The sequence below is a fragment of the Cupressus sempervirens genome, chromosome 2, assembly GCF_028749045.1.
Source record: "Cupressus sempervirens isolate cs-2001-9-10 chromosome 2, ASM2874904v1, whole genome shotgun sequence".
NCBI lineage: Eukaryota > Viridiplantae > Streptophyta > Pinopsida > Cupressales > Cupressaceae > Cupressus > Cupressus sempervirens.
Genome location: NC_143119.1, coordinates 371362119 through 371380111, shown reverse-complemented (window position 1 = coordinate 371380111; position 17993 = coordinate 371362119). Strand labels below are relative to the sequence as shown.

At 32.7% G+C, this 17993-nt stretch overlaps 1 protein-coding gene across 1 annotated transcript; it reads left to right on the top strand.

Moving 5' to 3' along the window:
* The first annotated feature begins 8112 nt into the window (after positions 1-8112).
* On the top strand, positions 8113-9913 carry LOC149572684 (pectinesterase-like). The gene is made up of 2 exons (XM_089811975.1): positions 8113-9094; positions 9222-9913. Exons 1-2 carry the CDS (start codon positions 8113-8115, stop codon positions 9911-9913), a joined length of 1674 nt encoding a protein of 557 aa, XP_089668101.1.
* Positions 9914-17993: the final 8080 nt, after the last annotated feature.

The window sequence follows — 17993 nt, the reverse complement described above, 5'->3', positions numbered from 1 at the left end:
AAGTTTCTTTTCAAGAATTGAGCTTTTTCAGCACAAAAATTGAGGTTTCTCCTCATGAATATCAATTTTTTTGGGACAAAAATAAAGATTTTTTTGGTATTAAAATCAATATTTTTGTACGCGAATTAATATTTTTGTATGCAAATTGAGATAGTTTTGGTATGAACCTAGCACGCTTCCCTAGGTAAGTTGGCACTAGTTGGCACACTTTTTGATGCATTTGTCATGGATCCTAAGGTGGTAATTTATTTTTTTGGTCCTTCAACACCTTTTTTGTCCTTCATGTGGTTTTTTGGTTGTAACTTGCTTATCCAGACTCCATTTTTTTGCAAATGAGATATAGATAGAAAGCTGGTTCTGAGCCCATTGTGATGGTGTAATTTATCTAGACTTCTGATGCATTTTGTTTGCCTATTAATGTAGTCAAATTCAAAGGTTCTATTTTTCACTCTGAGAGACATATCTTGAGGCATTCTATTTTCTAGATTCTTCTCTAGCCACATCTCATTCATTTCATTTATTGTTTGCATTCTGGTGGATATCTTGGTTGTTTCAAGTCTAGAGATTGATTTTATTGCTTCAAATGATTTTTCAAGAGTTGTAATATCTCTTGTATCAACCTTATGTCTTTTATTATCTTTGTTGACATCCATTTGTAGTACTTTTGCAAATGCACTAAGATAAATTGCCACTCTATTATATTTCAAGATCTTGCACATCTTTGTGTTTTCTTGTACTTGCACTACATTATAAAGTGCCTTGGGGGGTTTCATATTGGCCATATTCACCATCTTCCTTTTTCAAGTGAGTGTTCCATCTATGACATTAGCCTCATGATGTGTCGATGACACATTATTGTTATAGGTGTTTGTACTTCTTTTGCACTCTTGATGTTCTTGATTCTTCTTTCTATAGGAGATATTGCATTCAGTTTTAGTGTTCATGCCTTATCTCTTAGCATTATAGGGGTGTTATGTTGGTTCAATTTATTTCTTCATTCTATGGAGTGAGCTATGTATTTAGTATTTAATCCTATGTAGTAGATGATTGTAGTGGCTAGATATCTATGCAAAATTGGTTAGATGTATCATTTACCATATAAACATTCTTTCATTTCTATTTTTGGAGGTCATGAAGATACCTCCCATCTTCAATTGATCAACTCTTTGAACTTATTCTTCTCTACTTGGTTATGTTTGATACATCAAGGAGGTTCTTCATATCAATATTTTGGTAGTGCTTGCAACTTCATGCTTCAGTGATGTTCTTTATGATCATCCTTTTGTTCCAATCTTTTGGAACATTCTTTCCATCTCTTTTTGGAGTAGGGATTTTCACATGTGGTTTTCTCTATTTCTTCTTTTGAAAGAGATTTTGTTGTGCTTTAGTACTTCATTAGGCCTTTTTTCCCAAATTTACTCTCAGTAGTAGTTTCTAGTTTTTTGGCTACTCCCTAAGTTTACCTTAATGGGTGTGTTGGAGTAATAAAGTATTTTCTTATTAATTAAATCATATTGATTTTATGATTAAGTCATTTATTATCTCTAATTTACTTAAGCTAAACTTTGGGCATATAATAATTAATTCTTTTATTAATTATTATCATGCAACCTAGGTTTTACCTATTAGGGTTTTGATCTCCTTTTATAAAGATTGATCTCTTTGTAATTAATTAATTCACTTTTGATAATAGAAATTTATCTTTTTGCTCATAAAAAATGTCTCATCTATGTATTTGGGAATTTCAACCTTCATAGCTTTTTCTTCTCTCTTTCTATGATTGGTGTTTGCATGCAGGTGATTCTTGGGAGTTGTAGGTTGAGCTTTCATCAACTTCAATTGCATGAAACCTACTCATGCCCATAATAACACACAACACTTATTCCGTATACTACCCAATCTAAAAATGAACAAGACATTGCTCCCTCACTTACAAAGCATGATTGTCATGTAACCAACAAATCCTATAAGGACACAAATTTTTTATTCTCTTCAAACTAAGATTTTGAACCATCTCCTCAGCAATAAGGTTATCAGTACTACCACCATCCATAATCACATTTCACATTTTACTAGTAGACTTATGATAAGTCCTAAACAAATTACTCCTTTGAAAAGGTTCCAATACCCTTTTACCAAATAGTACTTGTAGAGCTAGTAAGTTCTCTCCTTTTCTCTTGAATTCATTGACTGAGTCTTTAGCCTTATTCTTAATAGTACCTCTTCTATCACCATCCTTTTGGGAACATTCATAAGCTCTATTTCCTTTACCATAATGAAAATAATAACCTTTAAATTCACCTATACATGTCATTCTCTTTCACTCAAGAGGATTTGGTTCACCTTCTGCATTTGGTTTATCATTTTTGAAGTGATCCCACTTCTCCTTCCGATGGGAGCTACCTTGGTTTCTCCTCTTCATCTTATCTTAGATACCTTCAAGGAATATTAATTAGCATCCTCAACCAAATTAATCTTCAACATACCAACGTCATCCTAAATATTGTATCTCAGGCCATTAATACATCTAGCCACCTTTTCCTTAGACAATTCTCTATGCCTAGAAAAAAATGTCAATGTATAAAACTCCTCAGTATAATCTTTCACATAAAAATCCTTTTGCTTCAGATTTTGTAACCTCTTAAACAACTCAAATTTATAATCAACAGGAATGGACTTAGCCTTCAATTTATTCAGCATCAATGTCCACCTAGTGATCTTAATTTCACCTTCTTCTTTTCTATCTATTTGCAATTCTTTCCACCAAAGTGTAGCATGTCCTTTCAACTTAGATTGTGCCAACCTCACTTTGACAGGATCTCTAGTATCCTCTAACTCAAAGTAGTCTTCTAGATCACTAATTCAATTAATCAAGTTTTCGGTATTTAAAGTACTTAAGAAATTAAAAACATCCATCTTATGCTTTAGCTTCAATTGAGTGTTAGATCTATTTGTCTGACTAGCTCTATCTTCCACAAATCTCTCCACACAATAAATTCTATCTTCATCACTCCATCTAGCAACCTAAAATTCTTCAAGGAATTCCTCATAACCATCTTTAGTACCCACATGTCAAGGTACACAAGCCATTGCTCTCATGATTTGACTCTCCATCAACTCCATCTCAAATCTAAAATCTATTTTAACCTTCTCTAAGGTCCTTGCTTCCATGACATCATAGAGATATTCAATTTACCTAGGGTCCAATCTTCTTAGAGGCATATTCCAAGATCTTCATAGATCCAAAGCAATAATTTCACAAATCAACTTGCAACTTTGATACCACTTGATGTGATGCAAGATAGGAGAATCCCCAAAGCAGATGTCCTAGCCCCTAGTAAATAACCACACAGTGGAAACACAACACAATATATAAGATTTGATACCAAAATTAATTCTTTATTCATTAAAAAATTGATTACATGCAATGTGTCTAGCTATAAGGCCTTTCCACTTGTGGCCAAATACCAAAAAAGTAATAGTTTTTTAAGACTGCTCAAGATCCAATCCCAAACACTAGCTAGTCCATATCTATAGCACAATAGTCCTTTGGTAGAAACCCCGAGTGAGATCTAAACTTGTACTTGCAAGACACCAAGAAATCTCCTCATTTGCAAAGCCACGATTTACTAGCTCTTCTCAACTTTGCTCCTCTCAACTACTCCATCTCCTCCATGCTAGATTATTTTTAATGATTCAAGACTCCAAAAGACCCCCTACTTATACCCAACTAAGCCACAAGTCGGCCTAGCAAATTACAAATTAAATAAACCTTTAGATTAAATACATATTTTAGTTGCAAGTCAGCCTAAAATAGATACTAAATACAAAATACCTTAGTTGGCTTACAAAACCCATTAAATGTTCATAGGATAAAGATCTATGGCCCAAATAAGTATACACACTTCCCCATGTCAGAAAACCCTCCAAGCATGACCAAGTTCTCTCAAGCATCACTCAACTCCTTTAGTTGCCTAGTAACCAACCCTTGTTCGACCAAGCTCTCCAACCTCAAGGTCAAACAATTGCAACATGTAGGATTGCCAACTACCCTAGGATGCTCCTACATCATAGAGGCATTTGTGAGCATAACTAAGTTCCCAATCCTTCTTTCATTATGAGTCCTACCCCCCCAAGGTTTAGAAAATCGAAGACCTTCCCAAGGTTTCCTTTGACTAAGCTTCAACTTGTGTATCTATTCATTAGACTAGGCAATTCAACTCCACAAATGACTTCATCATAATTTTTCTACAAACTAGGATCTCATGGTCCTTTAGGATTCTATACCCTCCATTGAGTGAATTTTACAACCCTTAAGTAGTGCAACAATGGGTTTCTATTTTTTTTCCAAGATTCAATTACATGCACTAAGTAGGCCTAGTAGATATAATTGAATTAGGCCTCCAATTTGAGTTTTTCAAGCCTAATTTTAAAATTGACTGAGCAAGGCTAGGATCTTTTCACCACTCCTAGCACCCATTTGAGAGTTTCAAACAATTTCACAAAATTGGATGTTGGTTTCATCATTAAGTCACCTATCCCAAATTTACCTATTTTTAGGTTGATTAGGCCTTCCGAACAATCACTACTTGCTTGAGTTTAAATTGGGTTCCAAGGCTACAACCTTCGCAAACCAATTCTTGATACTTAATCCTTTTTTATGCCAACAATCATTTCCAACTTCACCATTATGCCAATACTTTTTAGGTAGTGCTAATCTAATTAGAGTCCTTTGGGAGGTTATGGTTTAAAGCCACTCTTTCATTTTCCTTGATGTATATGTAAAAATTAAGGGAATTTTACACAATCCCCATTATCTCTTAACATTTATGTTACAATAACATCCAATTTTGAGAATATACAATGATATCTTTTATAGGGTGTCCATGATGGAATCTTCATGAAGGGCTCTTAAGAAGGAAGTTGAGATTTATTTCCTATTTTTTTCATTATGTTAGGGAGTAGAGGTTGATCAATATATGCATCCTTTTTAATTCTCCAAGAAGAGACACTAACATGTATGTTTATAAGATTTTGTTTTAGTATAGTGGGTTGGTAACTTGATAGAGGAGGGGGGAAAGAGGGTATCTTGGGGATTAGGACCAAGAAAGTAATTCAATAGATTAGGAGGATAGGGGGGAAGACATATTAGTAAGTTCATGATTTTCACTATTTCATTTTGGGACACCAATATGAAGATTGTTTAAAATTAGCTAGTTATATTTATGTTATTGAAAAAGGCATTGCCAATTGAGGTTCCCTTCCTAGAAACAATAAAAAACATGCATTATGTTTAAATTAGAGTAGTTAATCTATTTATCAAATTTGAATCTAGGTCTTATAGATTAATATAGCCAGGAAGAGTTAGAGCTAGAGCCATTTCAATACAAGTCACAAGGGTAGGGGAAAACTTACCTCATCTATCTATGTTGTTTGCACCACATGACATCTTCATGTTAGGTCATGATATCTTACAAAAAGAGGTGAAATTTTATATTAAACAATAGGAACCCAATCTAGTTGTGGTAGTTAGATTTAATAATGCCTTGTTAGTGATAGTCTAGGTCTTAGGCTTGCACATCATTGGTTTGACTATAGATAATCCAAGATTCATATCACAACCCTTCTTAGGCATGCTAGGGTACCAAATGTGTAGGCCATATATCATCTTCCAATACCCTATAAAGATTTAATTACCCATTCCTACCATTTTGAGTCAAGACAAGTCCACTTAAAACAAAACTTGTTTTGACAAGTACATCTCTAAGAAACATGAATTAAAATTATGAATTTTTTTCTTGTAATCCAAGACAACATAAATGATTTCATCAAGTAGTTCAATTGAAATTATTTTACCTTGGTATCCTAAGATTTGAAGGTTATAGTTTCTTGTACGGGCATAGCTGAATTGAAGATGTCAGTGGTTGTGGATTTTCTTATATGTCTAGGGGAAACTTCAATAGCTATGGCATTAGCATGTTCAAATGTGGGGTCATATGAAACCCCTTCATTGGCTTCATCTTGCTTAAAGCTTCCACACTCCCTTAATTTCTTTTACATTTTATTTGGTTGATTTAGAAGTATAGAGTGGGCTATGAGTAATGATGATTTAGACACATGAGATCCTTCTATTTTTTCTAGTGCTAAAACTCTGTGTCCAACATAAACTCTAGTAACACCACAAAAATAAAGTTACAATACAAAGCTTTCTCCAATACATAAAATAGATAGCCAATAAGTTTCATAAAAATAAATACTTATATGTAATTATTTACAATTTAAGAAATAAAAATTTAATAGGTTTTTATTCATAGTTTTAGAAAATAATTATATTTTCCAATTTGTATTATATTTTTCATTTTACCATTCTAGAACAAGTATTTATTTATTTGTTTCAAATAAGAGAATCGTACTTCTGATCCAATGAATATGTCTAATATTGTAATCAAGATTATTATTCTTACTATTATTATTATTATTTTTATTTTTTTAATATCGGCCACGGTAGGTTGGCTCGCGATTTCATTCAAACGTCTAAATTTTGTGACGTGATTAGTGCTTAAAACGAGTGGATGCTCGACCAGTTGCCTCGATACTACTTAAAGAGTACAAAAGAGGTTGACATGAGGCAATTCTGAATTCATCGTCATGTGCTGGATGTTCCCTTTTACTTGCACTCGGGACCAAACTTCTTCATCTCCATCGCAACTGATAAGCAACGCTGACTCTTCTTTGTTTAAAATGTACGAAGAGATTCATGAACGCAGAATAAACTATTCTCTACAGAAACTAGTTTTAGGAATTAAAATACTCTAGAATTTTAAACAAACATACGTGATTGAGTGTAAATTAAGCTTAGAGTAATTCGTGTTTGGGATTGTTTGTTGAATTGAAAGGGGATGATTCAGTTTGATGATTGTTCTAAGAAATGATACAGGTTGATTATTAGTTTTTAAGTGTAAGTTTATTTTTATTAGAAATTCTGAAGTTTTAGTAGTGTGGAGTGAATGTAGATGTGTCTTCATTAGTCTAATATTCTAAGAAAATAAATTGATAAAATGTGTAGGTTATAATTTATTTGTTTCTATAATCTTAATATTTAAATTTCTTAATACAATTTTAAGATTATATGGTTAAAAAAATCTTAATATTGCTATTAGAGCCTTTGTATTTTTGAGTCCAATTTATTGACCTATGTTTGAGGAGTAGTGGTTCATTCAAACTTATCTCTCATGATAATAATGAAATAAATAGTATTTATTAAATATAGGTGATGCTCACATAGGTGAAGCACTAGCATTTCCTTAAGGACACTCATCCCAGACCTACCTCAACTTGAGTGTGCTTAACTAGAGAGTTTCCTTGGTGGTTAATTCTACTATACTCTCAACTCCATTTGCACAACCTTCATCAAGTTTTGTGCCTTATGAACCATTCATTAGAAGACTCTTAACCTTATCAATAGATAAGTAAGAGATATTTTACTTGATCTACAATAGACTAAATTAACAAAAACTAAAGATATTACCAACAACATACATATATATTATAATAATTATATAATATTGCGCTCAATATAATTCTTTCTTACCTTTATTAAAATTTAAATTTATTACAATAAATCTTCCCAAATATCATACATGAATTGATTGCACAGTTAACCCTTCAACCTAAATTTTAATAAACATGAATAAAGAACAACTAAATCATAACAATTCAAAATAAAATTAAAAGTATACTGCTTATAAAAGTGGGCAACCAATAATAGCAAGTGGAATGCATAGACAAATTCACCATTAAATTTGGCGAGTCAAACGGAAAAAGGAAGAGTTTGGAGCACGGCAGTCGAGTTTATATATGAATTGATTGACTTTAATGCCAATCTACTCAAACCCCATTTACTCAATGTAAACACCAAATAATTAAATATAATATGCAGTTAATGGGAATGTTGACAACTCATTGGATGCATCTGCAATTTTTTTCTTTTCGCGGAGGCATATCTGAGCAAGAGTCATAATATCTATCTAATGTCTTCTGTATAAATAAGAAGGTTCAGAATGTACAGCCATCAATATTCTCCATCCGGCCATTTCTTATTCTGGAAGAGTAATGGCTTCTTATGCGTTGTGTCTTCTGGTGCTGGTTCTGGTTCTGGTTCCTACATATGAATCAAAAAACGATGATAAAAACAACGATAGTCAATCTGCCTGCGCGGACGCATCCAATCGCAAATACTGCGAATGGGTGTTGTCAGAGGGTGGAAAAGCGTCAAAAAATGGGTCTAAAGATGTGACGGAATTTGCTATAAGATATAGCTTGCGCCAAGCTAAACTTGTTCAGAACTCCATTTCCGGCGACTCGTCGAGTAATTGGCGGTCAATGCAGAGCCAAGCCGTGGCGGATTGCAGTTTCCTGTACACCCTCACGGCCGACTACTTGAATTCCAGTTTGGTGAAGTTGAGCAACTCGACAAACACGACGGTGGAATGGAAGAGCGCGGTGTATATTCAGAGTTATCTGAGTGCAGCCCTCACAAATCAGGTCACGTGTCTGGAAGGCCTCAGCCAAGCAAATGTAAGCCTCGATTCCCTGCACTTTGCCAAATACATCGCTAACTCTTCGGATTCTGTAGGCTCTACCCTCGCTTTAAATAAGAAATACTTTCTCGCGGGGAAGGGTCCTGCGAAGCGCGACGGGCACAATCGACGGCTCTTATCCGACGATGATGATTTTATGTCTGATCAATATGGATCGCTCGATGACGGGTTCCCGTCGTGGTTGTCCCAAGCGGACAGAAGGCGTCTAACGGAGAGCTCAGGCGGTGACAGCGTTTTAATCGGTGACTACGTAACGGTGGCGCAGGACGGCAGCGGGAATTACACCACCGTTAATGCTGCTGTCAATGCTGCTCCAAACAAAAGCGCAGACAGGTTTGTGATCTTTGTGACCGCAGGTGTATACTTCGAAAACGTGGACATTCCAAAGAACAAATACAACATTATGTTGATCGGCGATGGAATAGACGTGACCGTCATCACTGGGAACAGAAGCGTTGCGTCTAATTGGACTACATTCAACTCTGCCACATTCAGTAAACCAGCAACCGATTTCAATCTTTTAATTTTTTATGATTAGTTCCCTATATAGGGTATTGTTACTTGTATTTATAAGTGTTATTTCTTGTGAAGGAGACTCAAAACTGGTCTGGATTTGTGCAGTTGCAGTCGGGGTAGGTTTTCTTGCACGGGATATGACGTTCGAGAACACGGCGGGAGCAGTGAATCACCAGGCAGTCGCTCTACGAGTTGGATCCGATCAGTCGGCCTTCTTTCGTTGCAGTTTCAAGGGATACCAAGACACTCTCTACACTCACTCCCTCCGTCAATTCTACAGAGAATGTGACATCTACGGCACGGTTGATTTCATCTTCGGCAACGCCGCAGCAGTTTTTCAGAACTGCAATCTTTATGCAAGGAAACCAATGAAAGGGCAGAAGAATGTTTATACTGCTCAAGGTAGAACAGATCCAAATCAAAATACTGGAACGTCCATTCAAAACTGTAATGTTACTGCTGCGCCTGAGCTTATTCCTGTTATCAGCTCTTTCCCCACGTATCTGGGTAGGCCGTGGAAGGAGTACTCTCGTACTGTTTACATGCAGTCGTATTTGGACAGTTTAATCCAGCCTGCTGGATGGCTAGAATGGTCAGGAGACTTTGCCCTGAGCACTTTATATTACGGCGAATATAATAACAGCGGGCCAGGGGCAGATACTTCGCAGAGAGTCGCATGGCCTGGTTATCATGTGATGACCATCTCGGATGCTCAAAATTTCACTGTGAGTTCCCTTATGGCCGGAGACACGTGGATACCAAATGATGCAGTGCCCTACGATGCAGGCTTACTTTAAGCCCAAGTAGCAACCTCCGCCAGATCGACGCCCTTAAAATTTCTTCTTTGCCAGTAATCGCTAGACTATTTTACTTCCTATGAAAGGCTCTTCTCCAATCTGATTGGATATTTTAGTTGTTATATATATATATATATATATATATATATATATATATATATTTCCCTTTCTTTTCTGTTAGTCTAATTATATATTAATGACATTTTATTTGTTATTACATCTAATTTTGTCTTCATGTTTTAACATGATATTGTCTAAATAAATATATATTTACAACATGTTTTATTTGGTATGTTACATTTTTTCTCTTTTCACATCATATTATTGATAATTTAGAGTGAATAATTAGGTCTACACATATATCTATGACAAACATGACAAGTTCTCATACAAATCTGGATGCATTTATTTTGATTTGAGGTAGATCTTGTGCCTTAAACAATTTAAATCATGAATATATATTTTGAATTCTTCTAATAGCTGAAATACCTCCTAATATCTATTTTTATTATATCTAAAATGGTGATTAAATTAAAAAAAAATCAATTTATACTTTCTACTTAAAAATAATTATCAACTCTCATAGCTATAATTTACATATACTTTATCAAATAAAGATTATATTCCTTTACAAAATAGTTTACTTAAATTTCTTACATAAGGTTTTCAAATCTATTTTCTTCACAAAAATGATATACTTAAATTCTTGTATGAATTTAATGATTTTAAAATAGACAAACATATAAATGAATGTCAAAAGTAAATCCACCAGAAATTTGAGAACAAATTATAAAAAAAAAATCTCAAGGCTTTTGCCGAAGGATCAAGACCTTATAATAGGTGAGATATGATATAGAGAAACATGGGTGAATAAGGAAGTTTTGCATGACATGTGTTAATGTGTTATGGATAAAATAAGCTAATAGTGTTTGGGATTATAATTATATTACACCTCACATTACTACTACCATCTACAATGTCTTAGTGATATCTTAGATATTTAAATAATTCTTTTATAGTAGCTTGGTAAGGATACATGTGTTCAAAATTACACAAATTTTGTAGTTCCACACTTAGTATTGTATTTCCCCCTTGTGACTATTCAGTACATTGGACATCTAATGATCATCTTTGTGATTTTGGATAAAAAAATTATGACTGATGTTACTTAGATTCACACTTATTATGAATAATATTAATATGCTTTCTAGATGTAACCATTTTAAAATTTATCATTTACATGCTTAGATTATCAAATTACACTATGAGATTAAAATCATTCATTGGTTGGTCCTACAAAAGTCTCTCACATATTTTACCACAAAAATGTCAATGCATGAAATTTTTGCATACTCAACATCATCGATCAAAGAAAAACCTTTGATCAAAGTAAAAGAAAGAGACACATGACACTTTGATCAAATTAAATAGCTGATAGGCTTTTACATTGGGCCAAAGTCTATCGTGAAAGTCTCATACAACTGGAAAAGATGCCAGAAAAATAGTCAAAAAAGGTTTCATGGTCTAAAAATTATTAACAGTCCTCTAACATGTAAGTGTAATGCAAAGAAAAGTGCAATACAAAGAGAAAGGGGCACATAACCAAAGTATTCGATGAAATGAGAGCACCTCTATCTAAAATTTCATTAGGGAAATGACACCACCATTTATTTTGGAACCACCGCTTCTAAAAGCACCCTCTGTGGATTCTTCTTTCGAGTGAAGGGTTGGAGCATATTTTTTGATTCCCATCGAATTCCATAAATTTGTGAATTTTTTATATAGGGGTACCATGGATTGAGGAGGAGCACTGAATGTTTTTGGTTGTACTAGAAAAGCTTTGGAAAGGTGATAGGAGAGGGATATCTACAAACTTTGTAAGAGCTAGAACTCTGACACAAGTGGCGAGCTATACTCAAAAATATCTTCTAAGATAAAGCAGTCTTCCATGAAAAATGTCTATTAAGATTCTTTTATATGTGCCCACATATTCAAAATGTAATCTCTCATTTCCATGACTTAATCAAGATTCCTAAAGAGTTTCTCTATAAAGTACCAATTATTTTTGTTTCCTATTTCTTTATTTAGATTACAAGCTCCTTAATATATTATTAATCATTTGGATCTTTGAAGGGCCAATTTTTTTTCATTTCCTTAGTTATTTTCCAGCTAACAAGTTTCTCTATGCATTCACTAGAAAATCGACTATAAATTTGCCCAAATTTATCTGGGGATTTAGAGTTTCCTCCATATTTATCTCGGAATTGTTTTTCTTTTTTTTGCATAGGTATTGTATATATCACACTCTAACCAAATATTTTCATTTCAAATTGTATAATTATTTATCACTTTCGTTCAATACCGTAGAAGGGTCAAAAGAAAATTTCACACTCTAGTTCAAGATTTAACAAAAATGCTTTTACACTTTCCTTTTTTTAAATCATAGTGTGATTGCACATTTCCCTTATAAAATTTCATGACTATTTATTATTTTTGTTTGGTTTACTGTAGACAAATTTTGTTCGTTCATTATTTTCATAGTAAAAATGTCAGTATATGACAACAACAACTTGTGTCATAGTTACATTCAAAGTAAAAATGTAATGGTCTCACAAATCAAATGGAAGGTTAAAATGGTTTTTACATACTTAGCTCTATTTTTCACAAAAAACCTAACATCCTATAATTTACGGCTATTACAGTTACTTGTGTCACATGTCAATGAAATTCTAAAGAAAATTCTATTAAAACTTATTATTGTATATGACTAAGTATTCTATATGTTAACTATCCTATTCTTTTATGCCTTAAAAAAAATGCTTAAGGAATTATTGTAGATGTTGAGTTTTGATAAGTAATATAATTTTTTAGTATATCACATAATCAAAATTACATGTTTTACACTAGTGGTATGTTATGTTAGGGAGTAACATTAGTTGTTTTATATTATTATATAAAAAATAAATATCTTCTTTCTTTGATAGCGATTGAAGTATTTATTGCTATTATATTAGTTTCTAAAAATTTGCATGCACAAGTGTGGAGTTTGTTATGCATAGTAGTATTAGAATTGGAAAATAATTATTTTGAGTTGACATTTTATATAGTTCTATATATCATTCTAGAAATGTATAAATCTACTAAAATAATCTATACTTTAAAAAATTATAAATAATTAAAATTCATTTTTGGATTTGAATTTCTATTTTTTTTTACCATCAATTTTGCAAAGTACACACATGATCCATGAGAATGTGGAAATTGTAACTTACATAAGATAGAAACCAAGCTCAATTGAATGATATACAAAGAGATGGAGAGAAAAGACAACATGGAAAACAAATGAAGAGAAGAAAAACATTTATGGTCATAAAAATGCATGTCATGCATACATTTAGACAACTCTAATTAACTAATACTTTGCAAGAAACTATAATTCCAACCATAATTAGAACAACAACTTAAAAGATTCATTTCTTTAATGTGAACAAATGTTAAAAGATTAATTTGTTTAATGTGGTACAATAAGGAAACATAAGTTTCTTAGGGCATGGTCTTCTATTCCAATGCCACCAAAAAAAGAAATTGTTGATCACTAAATTTTCCAAGATGTTCATTCTCCAATTATTTTTTATATTACTATTACTATTATGTTTTGCATGTTAAGCTATAGCAATTATACGAGACTATTAATGATACACTTGTACCTTATCCTGTACAAGTGCTATTATATTTGATGTACGATATTGATGTGGGGTCTTAAACAAAAGATATACTTTGATCAATGTGGTTTTGAACTAATTTATTAAAACTAATTTATAAACCTAGTGTATTAGTTATTTTGTCAATTTTTTTTCTCTATAGTCCACAACTACTTTTATAAAATACTCTTTTATAAAGAGAAAACATTCAATTTTGATCATGCCTTTTTGCTTTACAAATCAACACTACTTCACAATAGGTGCACTATTTTTTTTCTCTTTTTTTTTCTTCTATATTAAATATTTTTAATTTTTTGTAGCCTATTATTAGAATTCATATTTATGAAGGTAAAATATTTTCATCCTCTTTAGTTTTAAATTTTTTTTACTAGTCATATAGCATTGGATTATAAGATTTATAAAATTATTTTAAAAAAACTAAAATTTAGAAAATTAAAAATATATTTAAAGAATTGAAAAAAATGTTAGAAGACCTTGGAAAAATTAAACATTTATTTGGGTGTGTACATATAGATATCATTTTATAGATTTTAATCATTATATTAGTTGTAGTTAGAAAACTTGTAACAACTATAGAAAATTCAAAGAAAAAAAAATATTATAAAATTTTGTAACTTGGAAAATCCTCACAATCACTCCGTAACCTCCCTCGCCCACCCTTCACACTAGTGTAGATGTTAATAGTGAAGAATTCTTAGTAAATTTGTGTAATTTTACTATAGTTATTGTGCAATTATATTAAATCATATAAATGGATTTTCTAGATTTGTTATGCAATCAAAAGAAAGACATGATAATTTGATGAATCAATAATTGTATAACTACAAAAATAGATAATGGTAATTTATTAATGTAAATTAAACGTATATGTAATAATTACAACATTCCCCCTTATTATAATATTCTAAACAAGAGTGGACATTGCAATGATTTTAACCCAACACCATAGACATTTTGATGAAGTTACTTGAAGAATCTTCCTTATTTACTAAAGAAACACTGAATTGATTGCATAAGTGAATCTAAAGCCTCCTCAAGTGCTTAATAAATGATTAAAAAATCCCCCCTCCTCCTCACTCTATGAAAATATAATCACGCTACCAAGCCCCCTCTTTTCTTCAGGGAAACAAGTGTTGGATACAATTGCCTAATTGTGTGTTGCCTTTGATGTTACACAAATGTCATATCAATTGTTAGTGCTTATCGAGTTCACCTGGTCAGTTAGATATTTTTCTTTGTCTACCGAGCATTCCTAAAGATTACTCTGCGAAGATAGTGTCTACCGAGCTCACTTGGGCATCAAAGGAATTCTAGTAGGAAACGGTGTTAACTGAGTTCTCATGGTTAGCGAAGGAAAGATTAGACAGAGTCAGTATTCACTGAGTTCACTCGGTTGCCAAAGGATTTTTGCAAGTTTGCAGTGTGAACCTAGCTTTTGTTGGTTAACATAGGAAATTTTCTCAAAACCAGTGTTTACCAAGTAGGGTCGGCCAATGAAGGATTTTGTTGTTTTGACATAAGAAGCTTATTTATTTTAAGTATTGTTTCTAGTTGACTATGGTGATGATTATTGGTTATTGTAATTTGTAATTGAGCTGACTTGACAATTTAGATGATATAAATGAAAGGTCAAGTTGAGATATTTAGATTGTGTGCAAATGAGTTGATTGAATTAAGAAGGAAAGAGTTTGAACAAACTTGAAGGATAAGTAGGTATCCTTGTGGAGAAGAAAAGTTTTATTCAATCAGGAAGGATCAAGTATGAAGTAGAATAGAGATATATAATCAGCAATTCAATTGCATCACAACCAAGTCATGCCATTGTTACTTTCTTACCATTGTAGCAGTGATCTAAAATCTCCTAACATAGTTGGTTTAATAGCTAATTGTAAATCCTCTAACAAGGTGACAATTCCATTGAAATGTTTTAAGACTTCTTGTAAGGCCACTCCTTATAGGGTGATTAAATTCTCTAACAAGGTCACACCTAATAGTGTGTTTTGTAACCTTTAACTAGGTTGGCTCCTAAAAGGGCTCACTTTAGAAGACTGAAAATAGTAACTAGTTACATTGGTGTTTTTTTGCATATTGGGTTTCCACATTAAATCTTGGTGTCTCATGTGTTCATGTTATTTGTTTTATGCTCGCAAATTAATCACTGTGAATGTTTAAGATCAACTAAAAGTAAATCACTCTGCATTTACCAAGTTACAACATTTTTGTATACTGAATAATAGTAGCGATTAGTTTTATTTGACATCTAAGGGATCTGGGATATATTTTAGTGGTAATTGATTCACCCCTCCCCTCTTAGTTATTGCTTCTATATTTCCAACGATTGGTATCAAAGCTTTTGTTTCTTGTAGGAAAGGTTTCAAGGACCTAAGCTAAAGATCAGGATGTCTTACAAGAGAGAAATTCTAAAGCTTAATAAAGACAACTTTTTAGCATGGCAGGGACTGATGAGACTTCATCTAGCTTCCATTAGTGATTCAGGCTTGAAATACCTTGATGAAGAATACAAAACTCCCACTGGTACATTATCTATTGAAGACATTGCTGAGAAAAAGAACTATAACACCATGATGATTGATATTGCATCTACTCTTAGCCATGATGAATTTGATGATATCAAGGACTGCAAAATTGTGTTTGGTATGTGAAACAAGCTAAAGGACATCTATGGTGGTGATGACAATGTGAGGAGAGCCAAAGAAGAAAGCCTTAGAGGATAGTTTGATTAGATGAGAATGAGAAAAGATGAAAATGTTACCAAATATGTGGAAAGAATCAAAGCCAATATTAGTACAATCAGAGCGTCTAGATGAGAAATCGAGAATGAAACTATTGTAAGTAAACTTTTTAGAACACTACTTCCTATCTATGCAATTAGAGTATCTACTATTCAAGAAAGGAGGTGTGAGACAAATCATAAGATAACTTTGGATACATAAGTAGGAAGATTGATAGCTTTTGAGCTAGACCACTATGATAATTATGTTCCAGCTTCCAAGAATATTGAATTTGCATTTTAGGCCAAACTTTCACTTAAGGTGAAAGGAAAGAAAATAAAGGACATTCAGTCAGAAAGTGAAGAAGAATCAGAGGAAAGTTCTAATAGTGATCTTGAAGTTGTTGAAGCTTTACTTGCAAGGAAGTATTCTAGAGGTAGAGGAAAATACAAAGGTAAAGTTTCCCTAATCTATTTTTCATGTGAAGAAATTGGTCATATTGTTTCCAAGTGCCCAAACAAAGAAAGTAAGGATGAGAAGAAAAGTCAAAGTGCAATGGCAAGAAGGATTTCAAAAATCATAAATCAGTTAAGGACAAAGGTAAGAAGACTTGTTTTATGGCTAAAGACTTTGATAATAGTAAAGATGAGATAGTATACATTACTGTGAAAGATGAATTTGATGAAGAAGAAGATAAGATGACACTTATCTCTCATGTCAATAAGAATGACACATGGATCATAGATAGTGGATGTTCACATCATATGACTGGAGGCAAAAACTATCAGTCTAAGGATGTCTTGGAAATTGTGCATACTAACCTATGTGGACCCACTGAAATAGAAAGCTATAGTGGAGTAAAATTCTTTATTCTCTTTGTTGATGACTATTCTAGAATGATGACTATTATGTATCTTAGAGAAAAGTTAGAAGCATTTGAGAAATTCAAATGGTATCTAGTGAGAATAGAGAAGGAAATAGGGAAAAGGTTGAAATTCTTAAGATCAGACAGAGGTGGTGAATTCATCTCCAATGAATTCAATAACTTTTTCATTGAAAGAGGAATTAAGAGACAGGTATCAACCCCTGGTACTCTCGAGTAGAATGGAATAGCTGAAAGAAGAAACAGATCTATCATGGATTGTGCAAGGACTCTAATGATTGAAAAGAATGTTACTATCAAATACTGGAAGGAATCTATCAGTACTGCAGTTTATACTTTGAATTGAGTACAATTGAAGAAGGACTCATATAGAACTCCCTATGAATTATGGCATGGCTATAAACCCAATGTAAGTTACTTGAAAATATTTGGAAGTAAATGTTATATCTTAAAAGAGTCTAGAAAAGGAAAGTTTGATGTAAAAGGTGATGAAGCTATATTCTTAAGATATTCTTGCAGAAGTAAGGCATATAGATGTTTAAATTTGTCTACTCATAAAATCATAGAAAGTGCACATGTGAGAATTAATGAGTTTGTAGAAAGGACTGAAGAAGAAAGCAAAAAGGAACCAGAAGATTACAGAAAATTTATTTATATCAAATCTTATACATTTCCAAACACATCTATCGATAAGGAGACTTTTTCTCCCAAGTCTTCCTTAGTTATTGAGTTGCAAAAAGTTC

Bases quoted from the DNA above. Each gene is read 5' to 3' on its own strand.
- LOC149572684 (XM_089811975.1), top strand. From the start codon at position 8,113: ATGGCTTCTTATGCGTTGTGTCTTCTGGTGCTGGTTCTGGTTCTGGTT. The intron at 9,095-9,221 runs GTAAACCAGCAA...GGATTTGTGCAG, and splicing joins ATTCAACTCTGCCACATTCA to TTGCAGTCGGGGTAGGTTTT.